The sequence below is a fragment of the Medicago sativa genome, chromosome 4 (genome assembly GCF_051527215.1).
Source record: "Medicago sativa cultivar Bolivia chromosome 4, Bolivia_mono, whole genome shotgun sequence".
Lineage (NCBI taxonomy): Eukaryota > Viridiplantae > Streptophyta > Magnoliopsida > Fabales > Fabaceae > Medicago > Medicago sativa.
The window spans coordinates 11,058,645-11,076,381 of NC_140752.1; the positions used below are offsets into that span (position 1 = coordinate 11,058,645).

General features: G+C 32.9%; 1 protein-coding gene, 1 long non-coding RNA gene and 1 other non-coding gene across 3 annotated transcripts; 2 read left to right on the forward strand and 1 right to left on the reverse strand.

Moving 5' to 3' along the window:
• Positions 1–8,139: 8,139 nt before the first annotated feature.
• On the reverse strand, positions 8,140–8,353 carry LOC146926271 (small nucleolar RNA U3). Its single transcript, XR_015009044.1, has one exon. It is a non-coding gene; the product is annotated as a small nucleolar RNA U3 (small nucleolar RNA).
• A 1,236-nt stretch (positions 8,354–9,589) lies between these two features.
• On the forward strand, positions 9,590–12,489 carry FER1 (ferretin 1). Its single transcript, XM_085758660.1, has 8 exons — positions 9,590–9,976; positions 10,339–10,422; positions 10,532–10,592; positions 10,965–11,052; positions 11,330–11,391; positions 11,526–11,591; positions 12,076–12,139; positions 12,244–12,489. Exons 1-8 carry the CDS (start codon positions 9,684–9,686, stop codon positions 12,276–12,278), a joined length of 753 nt encoding a protein of 250 aa, XP_085614786.1. The 5' UTR covers positions 9,590–9,683; the 3' UTR covers positions 12,279–12,489.
• Positions 12,490–14,008: 1,519 nt separating this feature from the next.
• LOC146926273 (uncharacterized) lies at positions 14,009–16,779 on the forward strand. The gene is made up of 4 exons (XR_015034078.1): positions 14,009–14,643; positions 15,016–15,101; positions 15,322–16,171; positions 16,400–16,779. It is a non-coding gene; the product is annotated as an uncharacterized LOC146926273 (long non-coding RNA).
• Positions 16,780–17,737: the final 958 nt, after the last annotated feature.

Consider the following 17,737-nt stretch of genomic DNA (forward strand, 5'->3'; position numbering starts at 1 on the left):
AGCTTCATGCAGCCATCGTATTGTTGCATGCAACCTATATGTGGAAACCAAACAAATAATACAGATTTGGCCTCATCTCTGCATCGTACTCTTAGTGCCTCCGCTTCAGCCCCTACCATAATAATAATCATGCTTTGCGCTATAACAAGCGACATAGACCAAGACAACTAAAGTATACGCACCAATTCAACACATACTCCCAGCCAACAAAGAAATGCAAAACGATCCTCCAACGTCAAATAAGCAAACACGCTATACTCATGTACTCCTGCACCTGAGAATACACCATCCCTCGTCACACCTACTCATCTATGAACCGTCATAATATTCCATAAAGGCTCTAAGGCCTCCAGAAAGGCTCTAAAGACCTCTAAAAGGGCTCGGGCGCCCTCAGGAAGGGCTCCTGAGACTCTGGCGCGCTTGCCTTAAGGCACCGCCCTTCTAAGCTTCTAGAAACCGCCTAAAATACACAAATACCCATGTTGCTTGGGAACCAAGCAACCGAAACCCAGGCCCATAGCAGGCTATAAATACCACTCTTGAGAGCATTCTCAAGGCATCTATCATCAGTCTAAACCCTAGCACACGATTCTGAACCCTAGAATCCTTACCGTACTTTTTGCATGTACAGTTGGCGCCGTCTGTGGGGAATGGTAAAACTAACCTTGACCACGTTTCTGAATCGTACATCGCGATTTGGAAATCCTAAAACCCTAATTCTGAATTAAGCTCCTAGATCGCATCTCTCATCGCGATCTAGGAACCCAACCTTGCCATCTCTCCGATCAGTTATTGTTCCTTCACCGCCATAGGTTTCACCACGCCGTTCCTGCAAAAATTGTGTGGTCCGGTCTGTATCGTCGTTTGTTCTATAGCAAGTTAGCCGAAGGATATAAAAATAATCTGAAAATTGTGAATCATGTTCGACAGTATTCGAATCTGGCGAGAAGGTTTGTAGATTCTTTCAAACGAAGGATAATACACGCCAACAGGTTTCATCCAATTAACTAATCGTTCATCGAATCTTATTTTTCTATCTTCATATTAATTTTATTCTGTACCACTGTTTTTAATGTGCACATCGCTTTGGTTTTGAAGTCAATGCAACAGGAACCAATTAGTCTATGATCTCATACGTTTTATTAATCTGTGTTGAATTTTATTAATAATGAAACATACTGTGGCAAGCTATTATTAGATTATAAGTGGTTATTGTGAACTGTCGTCACTTTGATCACTTTCTGCCGAGGAATAATCAAATAGACCTACTAACTATTATTGTTTTTACCAATTGAAGTCCATTAATTTGTCAATGTGGTTCTAATATACCCAATTTCGTTTGAATAATTTTATGAGATGCATATTCTACCATGCTGTAATTCTTGTGATTTAATTGCTACTGGTTCTCCATACAGATAGTTTTTGGCGACCTGTAAAATGAATAAATAATGTTAAAGCACATAGTATTGGTTTGTCCCATAATTAAAGTATATCCCATGTTCTTTTATCTTTCTTAGATTCATGTTGTACTTGTATTCAAATTCCTAATGGAGACGTAGTCGGTACGTTTTCGTTTCTTTACTTGAAGAAGGATGAGTTATTTTATGCCTACATGTCGTAGCATCATAATGATGGTTAATTCCTTTTGATTATGCTACTAATTAAATTCCTCTTACTAGTTATATTCCACTTGTATTACTATTCATATTGGCTTGTTTAGACAATAATGGAGAAATCAAGACGCTAAAGCATATGGTATTTGGTAGTTCGGCCGTTATAATCCTTCGCCGAAAAGCAGTACAATTTCTGGCGGCCATTTGACTTTTATAAGGTCCAAGAGAGAAGCAATTAGAATACATATCCCTACTTACCATAACAGAGCTGCACAAAACGCCGCTGGACCTAGCGGCGATCTCTAAAAGACGATGACTGGGGAAGATCAAACCAACATCAGGCCTCAAAATCTAGACGACGAGATACTCTTTCTCGAAGCGATTCTTCCATCCTCAAGCAATTCTCTTTCGAAGAAATATCAAGTTCTATATTTTTTAAGAAAACATACTATTTGATTTGAAGAAAATTTATTGCCCAATATATTTTGAGAAAATATTTTGTTTGAAAAAATATATTTACACTTTTAGATTTGAAGAAAATTTTATGTTCAATATTTTTCCACCTTTTGATTCGAAGAAAATTTCTTGCCCAATAAATTTTGAGAGAATATATTTTACAACCTTAATTTTGAAGGCTCTTTATCGATTTTGTTTATTTTGCAATTATTTGTTGGTGCATATACATCATATGTGGACAATAAGTCTCATAGACAAATTAGCTTTAACTTAATTTGTTTCACTTGATATTAATTTTCGTTGGGCGACTTAGTTACAATGTAATAAGGAGAGAAAAATAAGCAAAACACAAGACATAGGACCAGGTTATTAAAAGAAAGATTACTCTAGGTACCCTGCGGCAAAAGTAAAGTGTAGTATTGTCAAAAGGTCACATGTGAGGGTTTCTGGCGAGGAAAGCCTTGGTATTTAAGAGGTCCAAGTGACCCACCTCTCTTTCCTGGGAACCCCTTCCATGTACCATTTACTTTACGAACTGAACTAAATTGTTTAGTAAAAATATAGATAAAGACTAATAGCACTAGACACACGTAGAAGAATGAAGATGAGCAGAAGGCTTAGTTCCAACTGTATGGGAGGAAACAAAGACATGAAAAATAAAGTACCAAGTAAATTAGAATTCAATTTAGAAGAGAAGGATTATAATAAAAGAACGAAGTAGGCGAGCTAGTAAGGAAGTAGCGGGAAAACTTAATTTCCAATCTAATAGAAGAGAAAGAAGGTTTAAAAACACAAGATAATCAAGTAAGAAGATTAGCAGTAAAATGAGAAATGCAGGAAGGGGAGTAGAAAATATGGGCGAGTTAATAAGAGAAGACAACGAGTAATTAGTTCTCAATAAGTAGGATGATGAAGACACCGTTATTTTGGAAAGTTCGAAAGTATTATTATATTTCAGATTAATGATGATGTAATCGCCAAACAACGCGCCATGATTAAAAATGCAAGGAAGCAATTTTCCCACCATTAAGAACATAAAGATGAAACACGAAGTTATTCTAACCTTTCTCAACCTTTGAGATTTGTTTTGCGGGTTTTTAATGAGGCACCTTAAATTTCTACAACTACTTTGCTGTGTCCGTTTGTTATTTTCCAGGTGCTACAATGTCCACGGAAACTACAAATCGACTATAAAACTCACCCAAAACGACAAAGAATTTGATCCCAAGGATCTGCGAGCCCCCTGAAACGCCAACCCTTAAAGGGCTCTGGCAAGGGTCGACTATAAAAACTCGCCTGAAGACAAAAACATTGATCCCATGGATCTGCGAGCCCCTGAAACGTCAACCCTTAAAGGGCTCTAGCGAGGGTCGACGATAAAAACTCGCCTGAAGACAAAAACATTGATCCCATGGATCTGCGAGCCCCTGAAACGCCAACCCTTAAAGGGCTCTGGCGAGGGTCGACGATAAAAACTCGTCTGAAGACAAAATCCTCTCAAAGCAGAGGTAGTCTAATAACAATGGGCGGGAAGACTAAAAATCCTCTCAAAGCAGAGGTCGTCTAATAACAATGGGCAGGAAGACTAAAAATCCTCTCAAAGCAAAGGTCGTCTAATAAAAATGGGCGGGAAGAAAAATCCGTGCTGACAACAAGTCGCCGGTGCATTTACAAAGAACATCACGCATAAAGGATAAACGCGAGCTAACAATAGCGCCAAGTAAAACATAAATAAGCACATTAGAAAGGTCACGAAATCTGAACCGTTAGATCTTTTGATAAAAGTAACTCGCCTTGTCTTCTTCGAATACTCGCCCCTAGGGAATCGCCATAAAGAAGTCAACTCGTCACAACAATACAAATCACTTCGCCTTGTCCCAAGACTCGTGCTTGGGGGGCTGTGAGTAGTCGACCTATAAAACAATTCGAATATATACTCCCTGAGGTCTTTGAAGAAAACGTAAAATCACCCTAGGGGGACTCTCCAAGTTCGGATGACAACGCCCAAAGGCACACACGTACTAAAAACAAAGCATTAAGCAATTCAAACACCTCGCCTTGACTCAAGACTCGTGCTTGGGGGGCTGTGAACCGCCAAAACCTCCCTAAAAACTTGACGACCTCCAGAAGGTCCAGTCCCATGCTATCATCACTTCGCCTTGACCCAAGACTCGTGTTTAGGGGGCTGTGAACCGTCATAATATTCCATAAAGGCTCTAAGGCCTCCAGAAAGGCTCTAAAGACCTCTAAAAGGGCTCGGGCGCCCTCAGGAAGGGCTCCTGAGACTCTGGCGCGCTTGCCTTAAGGCACCGCCCTTCTAAGCTTCTAGAAACCTCTAAGAACCGCCTAAAATACACAAATACCCCTGTTGCTTGGGAACCAAGCAACCGAAACCCAGGCCCATAGCAGGCTATAAATACCACTCTTGAGAGCATTCTCAAGGCATCTAATCATCAGTCTAAACCTTAGCATACCTAGCACACGATTCTGAACCCTAGAATCCTTACCGTACTTTTTGCAAGTACAATCTAGAAACTCACACGACTCTAGCACACAAAAAACTATTGATGATGAAACACACCATACACTTCTCATCAAATGCAACCATATAAACAACACTTCATCTCAAAATAGAAATGAGTTTCATCGACAGACTTTTTGAAACAAGATGCGTCATGTTTTAAAATGTGTTATTTTACATATATGTTTAAAGTGAAATACTTACTTAATCACAAACCTGAATAAATGCTCCTACCTTTTTACCTTTTTTGTATGTGTTTATACGTGGTGTCTAAATTATGTGACCACACAAGACTTTTTTAACATACAATCGTGTTAACAACATGTGTTCTAGCTACCACCTTTTTTTGGGTACATTCTTTTCTAATAGTTGCATTTGTATGAATTCCACCAAATTAAAAAAAAAAAAAAACTTATATAACTTAATAAAATCATTTTTTTATGAATAGAAATTGAATTCGGTATTACGAAGAAATACTTATACAGACACAACACCAAATCAAAATCATGTAGGCGCACACTCATTAAAATATCTATCATTTAATTATTTCAAAAATATATATTATTTAATTCCCTTCCTTTTCATACTTTTTTCCATTATGTGTGTCTAAATGACTATTTTTATGTTTGTGAGCAAGCAAGTTTATCTCTCATGTTATAAAATTTTCGACACTCACACATTGTAACTTTGACTCCATGCGCCACACCTAGTGGTTATTAATGAGATCAATTTGAATTTTGTAGAAAATATGTTGCTTTCATTCCTACTCAAAATAGAGGTGCATCACCATCAATATTTTCAAAGTTGCGTGTGGCATCCACAAGCCTGAATCTTCAAATTTGTCCACAAGTAAACAATCCTCGCAGTACTTGTTGGCTGTTTCAATCTTTAAATTTGATCAATGCATGTTAAGATATTAAACAATGATGTTATTTTCTTTTCAACGTGTGGTCCAGGTCCCATGGCACATGGTGTCCACAGAGCAGTTTCAGACACTATTAAAAATTTAGAATTCTACATTCTATAAAGGAACTTATTTTAAGTATAAGGTATGTGATTGTAATTAGGATTAAAAGTGTAATAAGTCTTATAATTATAATAGTTAACGTACAAAATAATGATTGATGTTGTATGCCCATGTATAATTAAATTCAATGATAATTAAGTTGATCCAAATAAAATTGAACTCTTCTTAAACAATGTTTTGGGTTTGATTATGGTAGACAGAAAAAAAAAGGTTGTTGAAAGAGATTATAATTATAATTGATTCTTATCTTATATATGTCTTCATATTTCATTTCAAAAAAATATATATGTCTTTATATTTTAAAATTATTGTATGATTTTAAATTTTTAAGCAATAAAAAATGCACTTCTCTTACCGACAAAACAATCATTTTAAATTTTGAAGAAAGTGTGCTTATATTATACTCCCTCCGTCCCGGATTAACTGAACCATTTACTAAAAAAAATGTCCTAAAATAACTGAGGCATTTCAATTTTCAATACTACTTTCATCATTCTCAATTCAATATATTTCATTTTCCTCTTTATTTATACATTTTTCTTAATAAGTGTGAAATGAGCCAATGACTCAATTAATTTGGGAAGGAGGGAGTAAAAAGATGGCATCTTTATATTTTGTAATATGAGAGTGGTACTCTCGAAAGAGTAATGATATTTTGACATCCATTTGATGACAACTTTGTTGACAATCTTGTTTTCTCACTTCTTATTGGTCAAAAACAATGGAGAGAGAAAAATGAAGAGAGAGAATAACAACATCATGTGAGTATGAGAGAGAAAGTTGTCCAAAAATTATCAAAAAGTGGTTGTCAAAATATCACTTCCCCTCTCGATAGATGTTAGAAATTAAATTTAACAGCCTTTGGCAGAAAAAGGTTTAGCTGTCACAAAGCTACAGACAAAAAACCTTCTCTGCCCAATTTTGGTGTTTTCTTTCCTTCATTTCCCCACTCGCTTCCTTCTCACACTCTAATAAACTCACAGGCCCCATGTGATGTTTGCTCTGTTTTCTTTTTGAAAACTGAAAATTCTTGTTATGGATTATGGTTTGTTTAGTAAAAAAATAACCAATAGTTGATAAGTTAATTAATAATGAATGGGACTCAGTCAGTATTTTCCTCGATCACCTCATAAATTAAGTGTTAAAAAGAGTGATAGTCTTACTCTTTCTTAATAGGAAAACGTTATTAAAGGTGATATTGTTTGTGTGTAGCCATAAAATTAAAAATATGCAAAGACATTTGATTCTTACAATAGTATCGTAGTGACCTGAGGTTCGAATTTTAGATACCAGCGACTATCACACTTAATATCCGATAATGTTTTAAATATGATTATTTTTTGAGAGGAAATTTATAAAATATAGAAAAGTTGTTGGTGTTGTAGGGTAAGAGCAATTTCCCTTCGCTGAATGAAGGTTATGTGGCCTTGAAGCCAAAGAAACTTCAACGCCATACTGTAACAGATATACATAGACTACGAAGATCCTAGTGTGAGATAAAGATAAAAAATTTCCTACTAAAAGAAATAAAGATAGTCAATAAAAAGACCAAGTTACGAAGAATTTTCTTTTATATTTTAAGTTTTTCATAAGATGTTTTATATTTTTAATTAACTCATGATAATTACTTAATTTGATGTTTATCTCTAGTAGGTGGTCTTATCCTTTACACCCTCCGGTCACTAATATAAGCAAAAGTTAACATTTTGGATTCATTTATTAAATGATGTATGTGGTCTATAATAAAAACTATATACATCATTAATTGAATGAATACAAAATGCCAATTTTTGCTTATATTAGTGACCGGAGGGTGTACACTTTAGGACCTCTTACGAGATTCATTATGAAAATAGTTTATAAAGCTGGCAGCGATACACTAGATTTTTTTTTTTTCACGAGATTGAGTTGCAAAACATCAACTTGGACCTTCCACGTCTGCATTTAATGATCACGTTCAGCACAATTCAATAGAGTTGGATGCAAAATGATAGCCATATAAACAATATAGGACTTAAATTATTAATTTATAATAGAAAACTTTAAGGGTTGTGTTAACCAGTGCCCCCAGGGCACTAGTTAAGCAGCCAAAATTGGAAAGAAAAAGCAAAGTCAACATTAAAAGTAACACTTTTTCAAATTTCAAAAAGTAAAATACACAATTTCCAAAAAAAACATTTCCTTTTATAATTCCTTAACAAGTGCCCCGGGGACACTGGTTAACATTTCTCAAACTTTAAACATCAACTTGTTATAAAGATCAAAATTAAAGAAACAGAGAATGCCATATAAGACGGATGATCACATTATGATGTTTTTCAAAAATGATCACATTGTGATGACATTGCCATTCTTTCTTTTTAAAACACAATCCTTCAGTTCAAAACACTATTCTCCATGTCCCCAATAATTCGATATATTTCAATAGTTTATATAGATATATTAAAAAAAATTATAAATAAAAGAAAGAGATAGAATAATAATGTTATTGTATCACTCTTTTTGTAACAAAAGTGGTTTTGAGTTTGTCAGACAATTGTGCGACCATTCCGGTTAGTTTTATTAGCCGAGAACGTTCATCTACAACTGAAGATGATGCACACATAATCTTAACCATTAATCACGTTCTTATCACATGATCATGATCAATCCATCAGACGTATGTTCCCGTCTCTTTATAAATGAAGGACACAATAGTTTGATCCAATAGAATAGGCCCTATTCAAGTAAGATTGTAAAAATAAATTTCCATTTTAAAGATATATTCACTCATAAAAAAAAAAACTTATAAAGAGTTAGTATTAGCTTAATATCATTGATTTAAGGGAAATGTTGACTTATGCCCATAAGGCACAAGTTAATGATTCAAACATAGAAATAAATTATTGGAATGTGTGCATTTTATTTAACATGACCCTTTATTTAATCTTTAACTTTTAAATGCATTGAATACACAAAATTTAAGAAAACATTTCTTCTTTTGGATTTCTTAACATGTGCCCTAAGAGCACAAGTTAACACTACCCTTGATTTAATGACAACATATACTCAAATAAACACATGCGTGAAGGAGAAAGAGTAGTGACAAATGACTAAAACCAAAATTCCATATAGATTGTCCTCTTAACCAAACTATTAAATTCTCAAAAAAAAAAAAAAAAACCAAACTATTAAATTGTAACAACATGTATAAAACAAGTACTCCTTCCGGTTTCAAATTTAAGAAACTTTTCACTTTTTTGGTTCATTCAATAAATGATGTATGTGATCTATAATAAAGACCACATACATTATTTATTGAATGAACCAAAAAAGTGAAAAGTTTCTTACATTTGAGACCGGAGGGGGTAGTATTTAGGTGACATAGAATTGGTGACATTGACCATCTAAAATATTACTCCCTCCGGTTCAATTTACAAGAGAAAGTTGACTTTTTAGATACATTGAATAAAATATGTATGTAGTCAAGAACCTAAACCAAATATATAAATTATTTAATGTATCTAAAAAGTTAATTTTTTCTTGTAAATAGGATCAGAGGGAGTATAAATGATTTTTTTCTTTATCTTTCACAAGGATTGAGACATTGTAATTGACCAATGTCACCAATATCATCAATTCTATGTCACCCGGGTGCTACCGATATGGTATAAAACGTAGTGAACATGTGGACCTTTCATACAAGCTCGAATATTTCTATAGGGCGAGTGTGATACAAACAAGCAATAAAGCGAGTGAGGCAACAATAATTGGACCGAAAATGAAGATCAATACTTGATTACTACGTGGATCGGATATTTCCTACTTTTCATCTTCACACTACATTAGGCCACGAGCTCGCCACACGCCTCTTCTTCTCTTTAAATCCCAACCCTCCACGTCAAAACTCATCCAACGCTCCACATTAATCCTATATCCCCATTTTACCCTTCTCCACCACTACTTATATCACCTTTGTCCCTCACCCTCTTCACAACCACACAACAAAGCCGCCATTGTTAACCATCTCTCTTTCCTTCAATCCTTTCTCAATTTTCTCAACGACCCTTTTTGTTATTCTTCTTTAATGGCTCTTTCAGCTTCCAAAGTTTCGATCTTTTCACCTTCACCTATCGTGGGTCATTTCTCAAAAAACACCACTTTTTGTTCTTTTAATCTTCCTATGGATGGTGATAAGAGGAAGAACGTGAAGGTTCATGCTGCTGCTGCAAATGCACCAACGGCATTAACAGGTGTTATCTTTGAACCGTTTGAAGAAGTCAAGAAAGATGTTCTTGCTGTTCCTATTGCTCATAATGTTTCTTTGGCTCGTCAGAATTATCAAGATGAAGTTGAATCTGCAATCAATGAACAGATTAAGTAAGAAAACTTTATCAATCTTTTTCATTTCATTAGTATTTATTTATAAAGTTTACTTTTTTAATTGATTATTTACTTTTTGCTTTTTGGTTGCAATAATGTTAGAGATCTATAGATCTATTTTTTCTCCTTAGGAAGCACAGTAATATAGTTTTTATTTGTCATTTTAATTTTCAGCTATTTATTTTAGGCCCTATTATCATAGGTTGTTACTCTATTTAATCATATTTATTGATGGATGTATAATTTATACTCTCTCTGTTTCAAAATATAAGTAAAATTCACTTTTTAGGTCATTCATTTAATGATGTATATTTTTATTTTGTAAGAGTTTTAATGTTTTTATAATGATGTAAATGCAGTGTGGAATACAATGTTTCCTATGTGTACCACTCTTTGTTTGCATACTTTGACAGAGACAACGTTGCTCTCAAGGGACTTGCCAAGTAAGGATGATACAAAACCCTCTATAAGATTCAGCTTGTAGCTTATTTCTTAATACTATATGGTTATAAAATTTTTGTGACTTTGTGAATTTTTGTGTGTGGATAACAGGTTCTTTAAGGAATCTAGTGAGGAAGAAAGAGAGCATGCTGAAAAGCTCATGAAATATCAGGTTGGTATTTAACTTAAAAAGTGAATCATGTTGGTTTTTATAAGCATTTTGTAGTTATTTTAGAGTTATATATAGAAATTAATTGTAATTGTTAAGTAGTAGTAACTTTTTGGTATAGTGGTAAATAACATGGTAAACCAAGCATGATTCTTTTGTATAATAGCTTGAAATTTTAGGAGGATCTGTGTACATGCTTTTATCTTGATGTTATTGTTGTGGTTACGCTGCAAACTTTTATATTGTGATTAAATGCGAATGATATGCGTTGCAAATACCTCTAAATTCATTATATGTTAAACTATATGTTTGTTAATATTGTCTTCGTATGATGAATATTATAATAACTTGTATTTATGACTTTGATTTGTTTAGAACATTCGTGGTGGAAGAGTGGTGCTGCACCCTATTGTGAGCCCTCCCTCAGAATTTGATCATGCTGAAAAGGGAGATGCATTGTATGGTGAGTGTTCTGTTTTCATTTACTTTGTTTTTTCCTAGACACTGACACATGTATGTAAATTTTTATAATGATAGTTTTAAGTATATGGAAGTGATTATTGATTAAATATAATCACATGTGTCGGTCTCGTGATCATTATGCATTAGACACCAAACATGTTTTCGATCTGCAGTGTCGATGCTACATCATAAATAATATTTGCATGTTCAATTTTAAAGCTTTTAACTATTTATGCTGACTCTTGCTTTTTTATTTCCCTTCTTTTGGTTTGATCCAGCCATGGAATTGGCTCTGTCTTTGGAGAAGTTAGTAAATGAGAAACTTCTGAATGTTCACAGTGTAATGCCTCTTTCTCTCTGTTTTTGAATTGAATATTTTCTCTTTTCATGCAATAAAAATTTCTGTTTCCTACATATACATATTGAGATCAAATGGCTAATCAGTCCAAGAATTATGTTTCATGAATATAATAGGTGGCTGATCGTAACAATGATCCTCAATTGGCAGATTTCATCGAGAGTGAGTTTTTGGTGGAGCAGGTAACACTTGCCTTTAAGTTGTCAAGTTGAAACTTGAAATCATTTTTCTGTATACTTGTAGTAGAAGAAATATTTTGTTTGTATCCATGATATTTATACCTAAACATGAAAAACAAAAACCAATTGGGGACTGCAATTTTTGATGCTACATCAAACTTTTTTATGACTGTCATTAAGGTTTTTGAAATCTCTATGGCTGTATTGTGATTGTAATTGCTACTTTATCAGTAGTATTTCTCACTGCAGTTTTTCACAATACCAATTACCCAATTACCAAGCTTAGAATTGCAATGAGACCACTGTTTAAAACCTTGATTCCATTGAAGATGTTTTTAGATTATACTTGATGATATTTGAAATGAAAAATCTTTAGCTCCAAGAGTAACATGGTGTTTTCTCATGAAACAATTGCTTACACTAAAATATGTGTATCAAAATTTTCCAATTTTTTCTTCTTGTTCTTATATGTATTTTCCTTGCACAGGTTGAATCAATTAAGAAGATATCAGAGTATGTGACTCAACTGAGATTAGTTGGAAAGGGTCACGGTATGTATATTTCCTCCACTTACATTACTTTGGTAATATGAAAATCAAATGATATAAAATATATGAATGAGGTCTAACAGAACATTTGTTTTTGTTGCTTGTAGGTGTGTGGCACTTTGATCAGACTCTTCTCCATTGATTAAGATGATGTATGATCTTGAAGAAGCTACGTGTTGTTTTTACATTACTGGAATAGTGAATAAATGAAATGTATTCTCCTAGGTAATTTTAGACGTAGAAGCTGTGTGTAATATTTTAGTTGCTTAGTAAGAATTGGAGCCATAATAACTGTTTGTAGCTTGCAGAAATTATTTTGTTAGAAATGAAAATGACGTTGGCTATTACTACTACGTAGTTTCACTGAGGAATGTTTGGTGGCAATAAATGCACAGCTATCATTGGTGTTTATTAGGCGTAAGTTCAAACAAATTGTGGTGACACTACACTTTTAACAATTTCCAAACACATGCTTAGACCCGTGAGCTTGAGTTTTGGTCAAACTTTGTTAGCTTCCTGGCTTCCTGCTACCTTGCCTGTTTGGATTGTTACATTTGAACTTATCTATTGAGATAAGCACTTTTGAAATTGTTTTGGGGAATTTGTGATAATAGCTTCATGCTCATAAGTTGCTTTGTTCATAATAAACTCTCTGGGATAGGTTATGAAAACGGTTTAATACATAATAAGTTTTAACTTTATTTTACCCTATCTCTTATTCTTTAAAGTTAACCCGAATTCAAAATGTTGCCCTAGATTTAACCTAACTTCATTGCTTAATTTTACTATATTAACCCTATTTAATTAACCCTATTTAATTTACTCAAAAAGTTATTTTCGTATGCTTCTGAAATCAAAAACAACATATTACTCCTAAATATTAAGAATCACTCCTATTTTTTTGAAAAAACAGATCGCTCCTATAATAATCCAATCGTTGCTTAACAAATTATCCTATTTTCCTACCTCTAACACAATACAATACAATAACTCTTAATACAATACAGTAATTCTGATCACGACCATAATTACAGATAAACATAAAAATAAAAATAAAAACAAATCACTATTTCCTTTAAACAAATCGCTTCTATACAATACAATACAATAACTCTTAATACAATACAGTAATTCTGATCACGACCATAATTACAGATAAACATAAAAATAAAAAAAATAAAAAACAAATCACTATTTCCTTTAAACAAATCGCTTCTATCCTTTCCAACCTAATTCGTGTCGCAATTTTTAACCTAATATCCTTATTTTTTAATTTTGTTAGGTTTGCAGCAATTTAACCTAATATTTTCCTGCTCATTTGCTATATTAGGTTAACAGTAATTTAACCTAACAATTTCCATCTAAAAAAATGCATCGCACCAATTTCATTCCTATCATCTTGCATTTTTTTTATACACTTATTTAACACTAAAAAAATGCATCGCACCAATTTCATTCCTATCTTGTTGGCTATATCTTTATTTATTAATTTTGTTAGGTCTGCAGCAATTTAACCTAATATTTTCCCGCTTATTTGCTGTATCAGGTTAGCAGTAAATTAACCTAACAAATTCCATCTAAAAAAATGCATCGCACCAATTTCATTCATATCATGTTGGTTATATCCTTATTCGTATGACAATCCCTTTACAATAAATCTGTGCGGAGCACAGGTCAAATATCTAGTTAACCTAATTCTATAGCATAATTTCCCTCCAACCAAAACTAAACTAATTAACCTATTTTTTTTATGAAAAAAAAAACAAACCTATTTTTTATTACAAACAAAAGAAAATCGTCCCCTATTTTTTATGAAAAACAAAACAAACCTATTTTTTTTATTAAAAACAAAACAAACCTATTTTTTATTAAAAACAAAAGAAAATCGTCCCCTATTTTTTATGAAAAACAAAACAAACCTATTTTTTATTAAAAACAAAAGAAAATCGTCCGCTGTTTTTTATGAAAAACAAAACAAACCTATTTTTATTAAAACAAAACAAAATTGTCTCCTATTTTCTAAATTCTGCTCCCCTCCTGATTTGTTGCGTCGATTCCTATTCTTAAGGCACATTCAGTGCATTATTTTTGGAAAAAAAAATAAAAAAACACACTGAAAATGAAAACAAAAACTGATAATTTTCATACTTTTTGAATTTCAACCTTCCTAACCTTTTAATATCCACTCATCCATCTGTTGTGCGTTTCCAATGGTAAATGCAGCTCTCATTTTTATATCTCTCAAATCTCCACCGCTTCACAAAATGACCTTCCTCCAAACATTTGCTTCTTCTAACACGGATTAACTCGACGGTGAACGTGAGACCATATGTGGTGCCAACTATTTATCAACGAACATTCTCTCCTATTGAATCTGTGAATACTACTTCCAGAAGCCGTCAGCTATTCAACAGCGTGTATACCTCCAGTTTGTTTCGTCTTCTTTCTTCCAAGGTTGACGATGATGATTGTGTGGTGAGTTGTGTATAGATGGTGATAAAGGAAAGGTATTTCTTTTAAAATCCTTCCATTACTATTTAATAAAAGATGTTTTATATTTTGTTAATTGTTTGAATTGGAAGAGCATAAATTGATGTTGAATTTATTGATGAGGGTTCTTTTATGAGAAGAATTTTTTCATTGTAAAATCAATTTTTATAAATATATGTTGGAAAACATTTTGAATTTTACTTTTCCTCACTCATATATGAATCCTTTAGGCATTGTCTTTTGTTGGTAGGTCAGTTGTAACGATCCTTTAGGCTATCTGATAGGAGTGATAAATATTTTTATACTTCTGATTGTTTTAGTGCTTTCAATTTTCTGTATGGCCAAGGTAACAAGGTTCTACCTCATTTTTTGTTTTGTTCTGCCTTCAGATGCTTTTATCTTATGGCCTTGATGTAGCACAACCAAAATCTGGGTATATAATAAGAAACTAATGTCTTGTCTTGGCTAAAAAAAGGTATAGTTTAAATCTCATTTTTGATTAGGGATTGCAGATGCAGTCATTGGTTTCAATACAACTTTGATATTATTGCAGATGAAGTATTTTGATCTAATTGAGGTTATTGTTTTGCAGAACAATAACCTCAATTAGATCAAAATACTTCATCTGCAATAATATATGGTTAGTCCATGTAAAAAGTTGTTCATAAATTTTTTTTTGCTGCAAAATCATATAGTGTGACATACAAGCTTCAATTTGAACAATTAAATGGAATGCAAGAGGAACTTTTGTTTAGTTTGAGCAGGATGAGGTTTGAGGTTAGTAGCTAAGTTGTCAAACATGTTTGATGATTTCTTTTTAAAATAATTCCAATCTCAGGTTAGAGCTTTATTAAAAGAAACAAAAAAAAAAATGCAATGTTTGATTCAATGTTAGATAGTTTCAAAAACAAAAGATTATATTTTAAAGAATTAATGTTTTGTATGTGAAGTAATTTTCAAATATGCAATTTGTCAAGATTCAGACCAGCTAACTTTACTAAGATGCTTGAGGTTGCAAAGTTTTTAAATCACTTGATTTCGGTGGTAATTTTCTCTCTATTGAAATTCTTGAGTCAATTCGAAGACTACTTTCATGTAATTCACCCTATTTGGAAATTCATTCACATGTGACTTTCCCCTTACAAATTAGTAATTTGTCCACAATTTAGGTTTTAAGGAGACTTATTTCATTATAAACGCTTTGAGTTTAACTATTCCTTTTGGTTCAATTCCTGAACATTTGAAATCTATGTCCTATGAAAATTCTGTTTAAGATGGTTTGATAGGTGATAAAGATGTTGATTTTGATGCTCCAAGTTTACATCCAAAAGATAATACTCTGACTCCTTTGTTATCTGTTGAGGATGGTGAGCATGTCTTGGAAGATGGGAATGAGAGCAATGATTGAAGGCTGTCAAGAGACATAATCGGTCAGTCTGAGACTCAGACAGAAAGCTACAACTATTTATCTGAAGTAAGCATAGCTGATCTTGAACAAAGAATTAGTCGACTTGAGAGAGTACGAAGAAAACTAAAGAAAAGAAGGTTAGGCCTCAATTGAAAACATTATTGTCTCATCAAACTAAAACCTTACATCTCATCTTTTTCTTCAATTGTGAATCTTTTCTGCTATTGATTTTGAAAATGCATTTCTCATTGTAATCTCAAATTTCAATATTTATCCTTCTATACATGATCGTTCCTCTTCTTTTCACTTTAAGCAACTTTTAAGGTGATTTTATTCGTTACTATTTTTAAAATGTATTTGAGCAGAGGAAAGAATCAAGTGCAAGCATGATTGTTCTTTTTTGGTGCATGGCTTGGATCAAATGGAAAACTGTTTGTATATGCAAATTATGAGTGTGAAGGATCATGTAACTGCAAGGGGTATATCATATATTCATGAAGGTCAACTTAAGCTTTCATTGTGCTATGATTAATGTATTCTGATATCTCAATGGTGACTGATGTATGTAATGAAATTTGTAAGTCAAAACTACTAGGGGGTGTCTTTTGAAGAACATAACACATTCCATAACAATTAACAACTTAAATATTGAGTGGCATGTACCGATTGCATCTATTGATATCTTTAATTTAAGTTGAATGATTCTTACCACAAGTGGTATTGAACACTTCAATTTGTTAGTGAATCAGATTTGCATTGCTTAAAAATTGGATTAGTGTGTGTGTGTGCAAATTTAGTGTTCTCAATTTGTTAGTGAATTCACACTAATCCACAGTGTGCTAACCCGAGAACTATATTTATGTTTATGATAAGACTTATATGTGGATTTACGTTTATAATACGACTTATATGAGAACTATATTTTATTTTAGAATAATATGTTTTTTATTAACAAGTACTATGGACAGACAAATTGATGTCTCTTTAGTCGGTAAGACCCGTGCGGAGCACGGGTCAATGGTCTAGTGTTATTTAAATAGCTTACTTATCATGATAATGATAAGCATTTATGTTATAAGCTCCAAATTAAGTTGTTTATCTAAATACTCCATATAAACATGGAGTAGATCTCTAGTGTTATTGCATTTGATTCACCATTTTGATTTTTTTTATTTTTTTTTATAAAATTACGATGGAATCATTGGAAACCAAACAGATTTAAACTATCTCTGACTGCCATTTTCCTTCCACACTTGTTACCTTGCCCTTCATAAGGACCTCCAATTCCCACATTAGAATGTTTGCATCTTTTGACGAAATTTTAACGACATGGGAGAAGCAATATCATTGGTTACACAATCATAATCATAAAGAAAACAAATATTGAAAATTTTAATCACACATTAGCAATAGTTAGTCTTGTTCTCATTATTTATCCTTGTCTATTTCCATAAAATATGATAAACTATGTGATATATATGTGGATCATAGTTTAAGGGTATATTTGGATAGTGGAAGGAATGAAAGTTACAGGAAAGAATGTTAAAGGAAAGAAAGTAAGAAGAAAGTGAGTAGAAAGTGAGATGATTTGTTGGTTGTTTGGTAAGAGTGAAACTGAAAGAGGAAAGAAAGAGATGAATTTGGTAAAAGACATAAATAACCCTATGTTATTGTGTTATTTAAATAATTTTTCAATGAAAATA